At 41.9% G+C, this 14,795-nt stretch overlaps 1 protein-coding gene across 6 annotated transcripts in view; it reads right to left on the reverse strand.

Annotated features, from left to right (window-relative positions):
- The window catches only part of TRPC6 (transient receptor potential cation channel subfamily C member 6), a 71,755-nt gene that overhangs the window by 19,133 nt on the left and 37,827 nt on the right, over positions 1 to 14,795 (reverse strand). For all 6 annotated transcript variants that reach the window (XM_026706938.2, XM_026706937.2, XM_087937067.1 and 3 more), the window contains exons 3-5: positions 12,183 to 12,362; positions 11,159 to 11,323; positions 1,179 to 1,395 (exon numbers count right to left, since the gene is read on the reverse strand). In XM_026706938.2, coding sequence (XP_026562723.1) covers positions 1,179 to 1,395; positions 11,159 to 11,323; positions 12,183 to 12,362 — 562 coding nt within the window. The remainder of the gene's footprint in view (positions 1 to 1,178; positions 1,396 to 11,158; positions 11,324 to 12,182; positions 12,363 to 14,795) is intronic.

A 14,795-nucleotide genomic window follows, 5' to 3' on the forward strand; every position in this document is an offset into this window, starting at 1 on the left:
GACCTTGTTTTTCACAGCATACAGCTAAAATACAATAAGCAGATGGTCAGGAAGTACATTAAAACTTGAATTCTTTTTCCTAGCACTGTGAAATGTAAATTGCAATGGAATTAATAACATGTCAGCTGCAAGCTATTTTTTAATGCAACCATGAAATGTATTATCTGGAATGAATGTATAACATATGGACACTGAGATCAATTTAATTGGACAAGCTCTAATGAATCTGACTCCAAAAACGGTATTAATAAATAATGCATTCTATGCTTGGTCTTTTTCCTGGTTTGGCATTTTAATACATAATTGTAAATTCCTTTAGTTGGTATTTCGATGTTATAATATTATAGCAACTATTCAAACCTGGGATTGTGCTGAATGAATGTTAGTAATGACTGGTGCTCAAAGTTCTGTCTAGCACAGCATCTCAAATGGTCACAAGATGACCAGGGTACTTGTCATCCGGCTTGGATTTCTAATCATCAATAGCAATAGCACTTAGACATATATATCACTTCACAGTGCTTCACAGCCCTCTCTAAGCGGTTTATAGAGTCAGCCTATTGTCCCCCAACAATCTGGGTCCTCGTTTTACCGACCTTGGAAGGATGGAAGGCTGAGTCAACCTTCCATCCAAGCTGATTATGATTTGTGACCTTCCCTGCTGGCTTCCCATAAGTAAAATCAATGGGGAAGCTGGAAGGAAGTCATTATCACATGAGGTCCCCATTTAATAACCCATGCTTGCTTAATTATGGTAACTGGGGACTGCTAGAACTGCCATTTGCATTGCAAATGTAAATTTCACTTAGCAATGGAAATTCTGGTCCCAAGAGTGATGTGGTGGCCTAGAGGTGCAGCTCTTGACTCACAATCAGGAGGCTGTGAGTTCGATCCTAGGTAGAGGCAAAATGAGGGCACAATGAGAATATATCTGCTGAACAAAACTCCACACTGGCGACAGGAACAGCATCCAGCCAGTAGACACTCTGCTAGCTACATTTAGTTGCCCAGACTGACTCCATCCCACAAGGGATTATGGGGCCGTTAAAAGATGATGATGATGAATGGAAATTCTGGTCCCAATTACCATGCTTAACCGAGGACTACCTGTAAAGCGTCTTTAAACATCTGGAGCCTCTGCTATGGTTGCAAAACAGAACTTCGAGGAATATTTTTACCTATTACCCATGAGATGATCAGCATTTCCATCCAGGAGAAGCAAGATGTCTTCATTCGAAACAGCTGTTTCGCACTATCTGTCACGGTTTCATTGGGCTTGAGTTTGATGCCATCAAATCTGTCTGCTGCATTCATGACCAGGAGCCCAAGGAAAATGGTGAAAGAGGCTGCATGTGCCATAAATTTCATAAAGGGCCCACGCATGATTCTACCCAACTGCAAAACAAGCCAAAAAAGAAAATTCTTTTAGACTACATTTAGAGGAAACTGGTAGTTAATGTAATAAAACAGGAACAAATGAATGCAACAAGCAAAATTGTATTTATTTTTTTGTCGAAAGCTTACAATATAACAGAAAGAAGGATAAACATAAGTTTAAATACAAGAAATAGGAACTAATAATTGGGGAAAATAGGACAGGGACGGTAGGCATAATTGTGCGCTTATACATGCCCCTTACAGACCTCTTAGGAATGAGGAGAGGTCAATGGAGGTTAGTTTGAGGGTAAAGGAGTGGGGGTTTGAGCAGGTGACAACAGAATCAGGTAGTGAGTTCCAGACATTGACCACTATGTTGCTGAAATTGTACTTCCTGCAATTGAGTTTGGAGTGGTTTGCATTTAGTTTATATCTGTTGTGTGCTCTTGTGTTGTTGTTGTTGTTGAAATATTTATTAACTGTTAAGATGTTGCAACATATGCAGGAGTGGGATTCAAATTTTTTAACAACCGGTTCTATGGGTGTGGCTTAGTTGGTGGGCACGGCTTGGTGGTCATGCCACTGGCTGGGCGTGGCCAACTCAATTTCACTCACATCAAGGCACACATCTCCTTGCCTGGCCTCTCATGACTGTGGGGATGCTGCAACAGCCGTAAGGGTGAAAAATGGTCATGTCACTTTTTTCAGTGCCATTGTAACTTTGAATGGTCACTCTACACAAGCAAAGTACCAACAAAGGAGGGGGAAAAAACAGAGACAGGAAGTCTAGTCCTGCCAAGAATGTAATAAGGGTTAACTGAGAGGCAGTTTCTGTAAGCAACACCAGAATGTTTCCTTCCTGCCTTCCTTACAGGATTAGGCCAGTAATTTCTTCAAACAACCGTTTCTCTGAACTGCTTAGAATGTTAACAACTGTTTCTAGCGAATAGGTGCGAACTGGTAGAAACCCACCCCTGAACATATGATTTTATCTACGATGCTTAAGTCCAATCTTATCCAGCGTAGTTCAAGGTTGTCTAAGCCTAGATTCTCAAGTCTGGTGCTGTAGGGTATTCTGTTGCGAACATAGGAATGTAGTACTCCTCTGGTAAAATAATTCTGAACTCGCTCAATTGTAAAATAATGAGCTAATATACATGTAATAGCCAGCGACTATATTTTAGCATACAGGTAGTCCTCAACTTACGACTATAATGGAGCCCAACATTTCTGTTGCTAAGTGAGACATTTGTTAAGTGAGTTTGGCTCCACTTTACGACGTTTCTTGCCATAGCTGTGCAGTGAGTCGCTGCAGTTGTTAAGTTAGTAGCATAATAGTTGAGTGAATCTGGTTCCCCCATTAACTTCTCTTCATGAGAAGATCACAAAAAAGGATCACATGACCCCAGAACACTGCAACTGTCCTAAGGATGAGTCAGTGGCCAACCATTTTAATTTTGATCACATGACCATGGGGAATGTTGCAATGGTCACAAGTATGAAAAATGGCCATAAGTCACTTGTTTCAATGCTGCTGTGATGACCTGTAGTGTAATACAAATGTAACAAAATCCAAAACATAAATAAATGTCCTTTAATGCCTCCAACTTGGCCCCACTGTTCAATAATTCTCCGTTGGAGATAAAACTTATTCAAAAATAGTCTTCAAAAGAAAGCAATACAGTCCAAACTTAATGAGCAGATAGAGGTGAAATAAAAAACTAAAACAAACTACAATGAGGGAATTTCCACAACAGACCAGGATAAGTAATTACCAACTTCAAGGAGATAACAAGGCACAGTCTGTTGGAAGGATGCCAACCAAGATAACTTCAGCCCAAAATAACACACCCTTTGCTTCTGGCAATACTGTGTTGTAATCGTCTCCCTTATATACTATTCTCCCCAGCTGCAACCAATGAGGGGGATCATGGCCGCTTCCTGTCTCATAAGTCAAGTTGTTGCCTTCTCCATTCTGCCCTGCATATCTTAGGATGAAGAGGGGATGGGCCTGGGTCTTTCTCTGACTGCCCAGCCAGCCTCTGCTTTTCCCCAGCCTCCTCTACAACCTCCAGAGGCACACCTCCACTCCCTGTCGGCTGTTCCTCCTCTCCCTCAGAGTCTAACTCTAACAAGGGCATGACAGCTGCTGTAATTTTGAACTAAACAAACCACTGTAAGTCTGGGACTACCTACAGTAGCCGTCACCAACAGGTGGTCCCTGAGAAAATTTTGGTTGTCTGCAGAAAAATTATTTGCATTTTTTATACTGCACTAAATCAGGGGTCATCAAACTATGTGAACCAGCTGTTTCGCCAACTCTTTCTCATGGTGGCTGCTTAGCTCCAACAACTGCTTCCTGTTGGGGCCCTAAGGAGCCCAGGCAGGGAGACAAGGAGTGGCTGGGAGGGGAGGGGTGAGTAGAGACCGGCAAGGCACCCTTTGACATGAGTGACATCGAGTTGGCTATGCCCACCCAGTCATATGCCCACCTAGCCACACCCAAACAGCTGGTCATTAGGCAGATCATATTAGTGGTCTGTGGGATTTAAAATTATGGATTTAGTGGTCCCTGAGGTCCAAAAGGTTGGTGACCCTTGTCGTAGATTACAATTTCCATCTTCTACCAACCCCATGAAGCACATTCTTTCAGAAATGTTTTATTTTATTTTTATTTTATTTGGTTTGTCAATTGCTTACAAATAATAGGTATAAGTAAAAACATAGTTATGAATACATGGATACATATAATAAAAGAAACAATAGGACAGGGATGTTAGGCACGTCGGTACGCTTATGCACGCCCCCTACAAACCTCATAGGAAAGGGGTGAGGTCAATAGTAACAAGTCTAAGGTTAAAGTTTTTGGGGTTTGGGGAAGAACCCACAGAGTCAGGTAGAGTATTCCAGACATTGACCACTCTGTTGCTGAAGTCGTATTTCCTGCAATCAAGTTTGGTGCGATTAACCTTGAGTTTGTATCTATTGTTTGCTCTTGTATTGTTATGTATTGTTTTCTTGTATTGTTAAATGTATGCCATCAGCACATTTCTTAAGTACACGGTGAATATGTTGCCCATGTATGTCCTTCATGGATGGATGCAAGCAGTGTGTGGGACTAATGTATAACTTTCCCAAGCCAACTGGTCACACTAAGCGCAACACTGGGCATTTATTCCAAAGCGAGACTCACTGCATTTCATAAGTTTTATGTTTGTTCAGAGGGCTGCCTAAAATAAGTTTTGCCTTCCTTCTGAAAAATAAGCAGCTGTCTTCCATGGCCAGATGGCCATCATTCCTAATCACTCTTATTAATGACCTAGACAAAGGGTTTTTTTAAAGCTTCCAAAAGGACAGTTTAAGACTTTGATGATTAAAATGCACTTTATAAAAAGGCTTTCTTTTAAATCGATTGTGTATCTCTATTTAAATCTGTATAAATTTGAAGGAAAAAGTCAAGCAGGGGAATGAAGCTTCAAAATGGAAAAATTATGGAAGTAAAACAAGGTAATGGCAGAATAGCTAGAGAAGGATTAATTCGCATCACCTGTAGTAAATATCATTACATGGCATTTTTTGGATATGTTAGATTACAATATTCATCTTCTACTAACCACCATAGCCATGCAGTTGGGTAGGGAGATGTTGTTTAACTGGGATTATGGGAATTATAATCTCACACACCCAGATGCATCACATTTTAAAACAACCAAGTGTCATAAAAAATACCAATAGGAAACAGACAGCAACACAAACAAAAATTCTTACTTTAAGATCAGAGGTTTATTGTTTCTAACAATTTGCAACATAAGAAATGAATAGATATAAAAGATATAATAGCAGTAATACACTTTGGGGACGAGTGGTCTGCCACCTCCAAGTGGTGTCCCCTGGATGCGCGAAGCCGTCAAACGCTGACCGTAACTGAGAGCAGACCCTCCGACGACAGGCCCACGCGACAGGCCGGCTGGAGTACTCAAAGGCCGCATCAACATGGTGGAAATGTCCACTACAAAACACACGCCCAATGCTACCGCGTTCGGGGGAACCGACGGGCGCAGGAGACCATTGGCCTGCGCCAAAAATCAACGAAATGGTCCACGCGGAAAGCACGGCGCACCTGCACCGTGTGAGAAAGCTATGGTGGCTGCGTCCGGGTCCGATGCGCACGGAGACTACCCGATCCGTGTGAAAAAACGCAAGCGGGGAACAGAGGACTGCCAGACGCTCAAGGTGGCCACCTGGAATGTGGATTCGCTGACTGGACGCTCGACCGAGATCGTCAGGGCCATGCGGGACAGGAAGCTGGACATCTGCTGCCTCCAGGAAACTCGCTGGAAGGGCAACAAGGCTACGACTATAGACGGCTATAAGATCATATACACCAGCTGTAAGGAAAACCGCGGCGGTGTAGCCGTGGTTGTCAGTCCAAGCTGGCAAAGTTCCGTCGCAGAAGTTAAGCGCCTCACAGAACGACTGATGATAATCGTCGTAGCGACCGAGAGGCAGCGCCTACACATCTTGTCCGCCTACGCCCCTCAGACCGGATGTCACGAGGAGGAGAAGGATACCTTCTGGGAACTGCTCGATATCCAACTCAGGCAGATCCCACACGAAGACGACATCATCATCTCGGGCGACCTGAATGGTCATGTAGGGCGGGACAAAAACGGACACCAGTGCCACGGTGGGCACGGCACAGGCGATACGAATGAGAATGGCCAGAGGATCCTGGACTTTGCCGACTCCCATGATATGACCATCACGAATACCTGCTTCATTAGGCGAGAATCTCAACTCCTCGCCTACCATAGCAGAAACGGGAGCCACCACACACAGATCGACTACATCATCGTACGACGAAGAGCCGCTAAAAACGTGCTCAACGCCAAGGTGTACCCGTGCGAATCGAGCAGTCAGCACAGGCCGCTGATGGCGAAGATCAGGATCAGCAAGCCCAAGACCAAGATTGACAAAAGGAATGCAGACCAGCCACGAATCAAGTGGTGGAACCAGAAGAAGATGGCGGGACCCCTCATCAAACCGGAGCAGTTCCTGCAGATGGTCGACGGGCCACAGGAAGCGTGGTCCATGTTGAAGAGCACTGTTCACACTGCCGGCTGCCAACAGCTTGGTTGCACCAAGCCAGGACGGAGACGCATCGAACGAGATACATGGCTCTGGACACCGGAAGTACAAGATGCCGTACACCTGAAGAAACGGCTCTACAAGGCCTTTCTTCAGGACAAGACCAGCGAGAAGCTCTGCGAATACAAGGCGGCCAAAAAGGCAGCCAAGAAAGCAGTAGCGACAGCCAGAAGCTCCCACTACGATGACATCTATGAGAAGCTGAACACGCGAGAAGGCGAGAATGAGATCTACCGCCTAGCCAAAAGCAGACACAGGAAGACCCTGGACATTGACCAGTTTCATGGGATCAACGACGAAAGGGGAAATTTAATCGTGAACCCCAGAGACGCTGCCGAGAGGTGGCGGCAATACTTCGAGAAGATCTCCACCGAGGAGTTCCCACACCCATGAACCCCGCGAGGTGACCCAGTTGAAGGCCCAGTCTCAGGCATTTATGCCAGCGAGGTCACCGACGCCATCAAGGCCATGAAAAACGGTAAGGCAACAGGACCAGACGACATCCCTGCCAACTTCTGGAAAAAGGCACTACCGGGCTCGGCATTGTGGCTGTGCGAGCTGTTCAACAACATCGTCTCCACGGGAAAAGTGCCACACGACTGGTACCGCAGCACCACTGTTCCGATCTGGAAGGGAAAGGGCAGCCCAGCGGACTGCTCCAACTACAGACCGGTCAGGTTACTGTCACACACTATGAAGATCTTCGAACGTGTCCTTGATAAGCGCATTCGGGACATCGTCGACATCAGCGTCAACCAGGCTGGATTTATCAAGAACTGCGGCACCACCGACGCCATCTTCGGTGTGCGGATGCTGATGGAGGCTCACAGAGAGAAGAAAATCCCGCTCCACACCGCCTTCCTGGACTTGGAAAAGGCCTTCGACCGAGTCCCGCACGATCTCATCTGGTACGCACTGCGAGATCACGGCGTGCCTGAGCTGCTCGTACAATGGGTCCAACTCCTATACAGATGTCACAAAAGCCGTGTAAAAGCGGCAGCTGGGATATCAGAGGAGTTTAATATCACCGTCGGCGTACACCAGGGCTCTGCTCTCTCACCACTGTTGTTCATTCTGGTGATGGACACAATTACACACGACCTGTACACGCCCGCCCCATGGACGCTGCTCTACGCCGATGATGTGTTCCTGGCTAACCTGTGCAAGGCTGAACTCGAGCACCTAGTCCAACAGTGGCACAACCGCCTCGAGCAGTTCGGGCTCCGGCTGAACCTAAAGAAGTCCGAATACCTGACCACTGACAATGAAATGACAGGCTCCATCCACGTGAACGGGCAGGAGCTACCGCGCGCCTCCACCTTCAAGTACCTGGGAACTATTCTTGGGGAAGAAGGCCTACTACAAACTGAGGTGGCAGCCAGGATCAACGCAGCGTGGGGCAAATGGAAGTCCGTCACGGGCGTCCTCTGTGACAAGAAGATGCCGATGCGCCTGAAGGCGAAAATCTATAACTCTGTGGTGCGCCCCGTGGCCATATATGGCGCAGAATGCTGGCCGGCGACCAAAGAAGTCGAAAGCAGACTCCAGATAATGGAGATGCGAATGCTCCGATGGTCGGTAGGCCTCACCCTACTCGATCGCGTCAGGAACGAAGAAGTGCGTAGACGGTTCAACGTCGTGCCCATCCCCACGGTCATGAGGCAGTCCCGGCTACGATGGTTCGGCCACGTGAGCCGCGCCAAGGAAGAATCTATCATCAAATCTGCAATGAAGGTGACTGTCGGAGGAACGAGACCGCGTGGTAGACCTAAGCAACGCTGGATGGACACGATCAAGGCCGATCTAGAGATCGCGAAGGCAGACCCGACATACGTGGTAGACAGAGAGGTGTGGAAGCAGTACTTAAGGACATTAGCGGACCTCGCCCGAGCGCGAGACAAACGCTGAAGAAAAAGAAGAAGAAGAAGAATAGCAGTAATACACTTACATTAATAAGCCATTGCAATGGGGTCCAATGACATATAGCAGGTCCTTCAAGGACCGCCATAAATCAAAGGGCCCCCAGCTGATCTCTAACCCTATCCTTTATACTTTTCTTCTAACCACATACACACTTCACAACTTCACTAACCATCACTTTCTGTAAACACCTGTGTTCTTTACTTTCAGTTCCTCATTTCCAACAGTTTCATTCTTCCTGTTTTAAACTTATCCATCCAAGCGCATACTTTGCAAAAATATGTTTTCACAGTTAGCAACAGCTCAGCAGGATTACAAATAGTTCTGGTATATTTTGAAACCATCCTATCTGAAAACTTTGGTCCATGTCTCTTTCTTCTGAGGCCTGCTATCATCCATAGGACTTATTGAATCTAATAGATCATTAAGTGATATCTTTGATTCTCACACAAGAGAGAGTTGCGGTACCTTAATTACATTTACTGCATCATGTGTTTTTCAGAGATGTAAGGCATCGTGACATTTCTGAAGTAGATGGTGAAAATGTTGCCCCTATATATCCTTCATGGGTGGGTGCAAGGAAATAAAACAGATGACAACATGAAATCGGGGAGAGCAAATCACGCTGTCCCATGCAGTTATAGTTAGAAATTAACTCTTTCCATTCTGCAACATTTTCCCAACGTAACTCACCCTTTATTTATACGCTTCATAAAGGAAAAATTAAGAATATGCATTTTTAGGCAAATTTAGAAAGGAAATTGACCCATGGACTCATATTTTTGACCCACTGTAGTAAATCTCTATTCTCAAAGAGTGCTTATAAAGAAAAGCTTACAATGGGAAATTCAATTGTGATAATGCCATCCATGATTTGAGCTGAAATCCCATGGCCAAAGACAGACACAACCAAGAATACTCACTCTTTCTTTTTCTCTTTCTTTCTTTCTTTCTTTCTTTCTTTCTTTCTTTCTTTCTTTCTTTCTTTCTTTCTTTCTTTCTTTCTTTATCTCTATATCTACCTATCTATCTACCTACCTATCTATCTATATTGCTCTTGTTTGTGTATGTGCATATATGTCACACACACACACACACACACACACATATATATATATCCTAAATTCTCCTAGGACTTTTATTAATTAGGAAAATGCTGAAAAACTACTCATTCAAGTAGTTCAAATACATGAAATATTATATTAAGTGTATATATGTCTTCTGATCAATACTTAAGAGAGGAATTATAGTTAATAGAAGGGATAATCGATGGTGGAAATGTATTCCAGGTTCAAATATTAGTTTCAATCATCTAAGTAAAGAAATCTGCGAATGGCTCTGTCCATCCAAGATACTATGCTTCAGTAACCACAATAGTTATGTTAAAATAAGGGGCTGTTTTAATAGGAAACACACACATAATCATAGACGGACGGATAGAAAGTGTGCTAAGGCCCCAGACTGGAAATCAGGAGCCAGGCACATTCTTTCAGACCACTTCTGAGATCTTGCCAAGAAAACCACAGGGGGCAGTTTTTATGCCAATGCCTGGAAGCTTGCTTTTTTTTATCGTCTACATCTGTTCACTCATTTGATAATCATCATTATTAGTATAAGAAATAACTCTTTCTTCTCCCTCTCTCCTAATAAACTTTATCAGCATAGGAAATGTCATTCATTTTTATTCATTTGGAACTTACACATGGATGTTTATATAACTACAAGCAGTCTAGTAGCAAGGCATAGGAATTGCACATGGAAAATCTTGGGGTGAAACCTTGTGCCTAATAATCTGTATTTTATCATAAAGACCAATCCAAATTTAATCATGTTGACCACCGGCTCTTCTGTATCTTTAGTTTAAGCACAATTGTGATATACTGCATGAGCAAATTTGCCTGCATTTATATATAAAGTATCTGTTTCATATTAAGCAATCTAAGAGCGATTGTCCTTCCAATCAAAATGAGTGCCTATAAGTTAAGTCCTTTTGTTGACATGTATTTAATGTGCTCAAGTAGAGTTAATGTGCTCATGGTTTAGAATAGAATAACAGGGTTGGAAGGGACCTTGGAGGTCTTCTAGCCCAACCCCCTGCTCAGGCAGGAAACCCTATTTAAACCATGTTTAAAGTAGGTTTGGGTAAAATGTTTCAGATTTGAAATATTTTAATTTTGGAAGTGGCTTGCTGCAATCTTCCCATCACAATGGAAGAATGCAAATTCAAAGTGTATTTCTAAAAGGCAACTGGACTTTCATGTTTGTTTGTTTTTCCCTTTTCCCTTGCTAGAACTTACAGTCTCCCAGTTTTGGCATGTATATGATTCATTTCACTGCAACTGACAGTGGTCCAAAAAAACTATCTCTGTGTTTATATCAATCAACAATCCAAGGTAAATCAGACAGGAAAATCAACTAGATGAGCTAATTCTATTTTATTGTAAGACTATATTAACAGAATCTGGCAAGTCTTAAGATACAAACTTCTCATTGCTAATTTTAATTGTTTAATTCATTAAGACAAATGCTTACTAAAAGAAATTGAGACACTAGCTGCTCCTGCCTCTCTCCTCTGATGGTTTCCTAGGCAGCATCCCTTGCCTTCATCCCCAAGGTCATTCACACATTCCATTCTATCATCTATTCTTTCTCACATGTGAACCAAGCCCCAAAGTTATTAAAAAATCAGGTCCATCTAAACACCAACTCGTACCTTACTACATGGAGCAATCCAATAAGCAATTGAAAGGAAGGGCAATCCAACAGCTACAGCAAGTACCACTAAAAACTTCACTGCCATGGTTTGTTGTCGTAAACCCGATAGATTCTCATACCAGATTGAAAGAAGCTGCTGCTGGCAGTTTGGATGTGCAACAAACTGTGAAAAGAAAAAAGAACACAAAGAAGCATTAGCCATAATCTGCCATAATCTGCCACTCACCTCAAAAGTAGGATGCTAAAACAAGATTAAAACAGAAAAATATCTAAGTAATCTTCACACCACAGGTGCAAAGGAAGCATGAAACTTAAAGTGGGGGGAAAACCTCTTTATGTGCCTTATGTCTTTTTCTAAAGTAGAGAATTTTGATTACTTAACAAGCAATGTGAGTTTGCTCTAGAAAGTAATCAATGAAAACTGAATGCAATTATCAATATTGGTTTAAAGGAGGAAAAAGACAAATGAGAGACCATAATAATAAAAATTTCACAGTCATAGATCCTATACAATCAGCTGTGGATTTGCAAAAGAAGGGAATCCAGAGTTATGATTTATTTGTGGTATAGTTCTATTACATTTTTGGAACTGAGAATATATTTTAGTATGTTTATATTTAAAAGTAATGATGGACTCAACTAATTATTTTATTTTTTTGGAATTTTTGGAACATATTAGAAAATTATATATCTTTTTTTGTATTGTCCACCAAGATTTGGCAGCATGGTTTTTAATGGCTGTCAAAAAGTGGTACTTGTTGATAACATGTGATCAAAGGATTGTGGGTAATTCCTTGAAAGCAAGGAAAGCCTACAAAAAATGCCATCGGGTTAGGAAGTAGACTGATCAGCACCAATCATTCTCCAAGATATATGAATATCAAAAATTTAAATGCTCCAGGATGCTACTTTGAGACAAGGATGTCACACTATTTAAGACTATTTTTGGTGTTCCATGCTAACGGTATTTAACAATTGTGAAGGGCTTAACTGAAAACCTCTCAATTAATCTCAGAACTCACTTTTTTGACTTCATATTTTATAGCCCGTTTTAAGCGGCTCAGGCTTGGACGTCCATGGTCTCCATGGTTCAGTTCAACATCTCCGTTGAGGATAGCTTCCACTTCTTCTGTGTTTCTGCACAAATCAAGAAGTCCGACCACAAAGTCCTTGCATTGCATTGACAATTTTTTGTAATCGTTCTTTGAAGGAAAAGAAATTGATGAGTCAATAAACAGTCTCTCCCATTCCCAGTAACACAAAAGTACGGAGGAACTCTCTTAGTAGGCTGTTGGAAGCAGGAAAGCTCTACTACAGAATGTATTCTACTTTGGGTCTAGCTGTGGAATTTTCTGCTCCTCAATGGGTGTAGATTAGTGAATAATGGAACATTAACTTTCAAGAAATTAGGGATGATTATGAGATAAGGGAGTGGTGTGTTCGGCATGCAATGTTAAATATAAAAATGCAATTCTTAGGAACTATATGTCAGCCGTTGTAGGAGATTACCGGGATGAGTGAAGGGACTCGAGACTGATGACATATTTGACCAGTGGACATGTCATCAGTCTTGAATGCCTTCATGCCTACAAGAGGTATAAGTCCAGACCATCTTGAATTCCTGTGACTCTTATCTACTACCAATTTACTTTGACCATTAGTAATTTAGATTCCTGAATGATGCGGTGGCCTAGAGGTGGAGCTCTCACCTCACAATCAAGCGGCTGTGAATTCGATCCTTGTTAGAGGCAGATATTTTTCTCTCTGGGCACGATGAGACTATATCAGCTGAATATAACTCTGCATTGGTGACAGGAAGGGCATCCAGCCAGTAATCACTCAGCTCCATTCAGCTGCCCAGACTCCATCCCGCAAGGAGTTATGGGGTCATTAAAAGATGATGATGATGGTGATTAGTAATTTAAATTCCTGTAGAGAACTTAAGCTTGCAATAAATCTTTATACCCATTTGAACTGCCTGGATCGTCTGATTTTCTAGTGCTTGGACAGTCCTTTTATATACGCCCTTCATTACAAGACGTTAGATTACTTGTGAGACTGTCTCCTCCCAACTGTTTCTATTCAGTGCATTACTTTGGGCAGAGTGGCCTGTTCCAGGTCCCAATAGTGAAATAATGTTACTTCGTGAGTGCTAGGAAGCACACGTTCTCTGACACGTTTCCTGTCTGTGGAACAGTCTCTCCCAAGGTAGACAGACAGACTTGGTCCTAGTATTGTTCTAGAACAGGCCTGTCAAACTGGAGACCCAAGGCAAAAAAATGTCACAATACATCACAATATGTCACGCGACGCGATTGAGTGACACTCATGTTCTAGAAGGCTGTGAAGACTTGGCTTTTCCTCCAGGTACTGGGGTCAGGCTGTGAATGGAATTTGGGCATTGGTGTGGCTGTGTTGACATGTTCGTAATGAGATTTAGGGGAACCTCAATGCAGAATTTAATTTTTTCTAATGGTTTTTAAAAATCTAATTTCTGTTTTCTATTGCCACTTAGAAGTACTCTGGTAGATGGATGGCTATAAACATTTTAACAAATAAATAAATGTGCCAATAATAATAATAATAATAAATTAACAAATGTTTTTAAGCTATAGACAAAAATTTAGCATTCAGAAATAACAGATGATTGTCAGGTAAAATTATTATTAAGCCTCAGCTAGTGAGTAAGGCCAAAGAGACAAGAACTGCTAAGATTTCAGGAAAGTATATTTGATGCTGGGTTAAAAGCAGAACTTTGAAAACTGTGAGAGTTACCTCTTAGCTTCAATTTATAGCAAGTTATTTAGGGCAGAATTTCTTCTAATGCTTTTTGTTATATCTCTCAGCAGATAGAGTAAGATACTTCTTCTGAAATAAATATTCAAACATCTTATCCTCACTTTCCCCTAATCTTGCACAATTAGTAGATCATTATAGAAATGGTATAAAAAGAAAGTACTGAAGATCCTTAATCAATAATTTTTCAATTAATTTTAATATGATGATCCTTATTTATTGTTTTAATGTTTTAAGAATATATTTTAATTGAATGTCTGTAAGCCATCTCAACTCGCCTCTGGCAAAATAGATAGATAGATAGATAGATAGATAGATAGATAGATAGATAGATAGATAGATAGATAGATAGATAGATAGATAGACAGACAGACAGACAGACAAACTGACTTACGTTAGGCGTTCAAAATATATTTGCTATACTGCACAACTTGAAATAATGTAGGGCAGTGGTCAAGATAATAAAATATAGGTTCCATTTTCAGCAATTCTGACTACATCAAAAAGAGGATTAGGTGAATGTGTTTAGTAAGTAGATAAATATTTGCAGGACTTATAGGTGGATCTGTTATACTAAGTGCTGCATAACTGTTCATGTCTTTGAATCAAATCAGAGGGATGAGTAATCAAATGTTAAAAATAAAACCATTTACTATAAAAACCAGGAATCGATTGTCTAATTATAAGGCAAATTCATCATCCACAGGGATAGTCATAGCAACCCTGATGAAATAACCAACTCTACTGGTTTTCTGAAAACCAGGAAGAAGGAATGGAAGGCTTCTGCAAAAAAAAAGTGGTGATGCTACTACCTATGTAAGGAAGATGGAATCTAATAA

This window comes from Pseudonaja textilis, chromosome 7 (assembly GCF_049901715.1).
Source record: "Pseudonaja textilis isolate UNSWEBS1 chromosome 7, rPseTex1.2, whole genome shotgun sequence".
NCBI classification, from domain to species: Eukaryota; Metazoa; Chordata; class Lepidosauria; order Squamata; family Elapidae; genus Pseudonaja; species Pseudonaja textilis.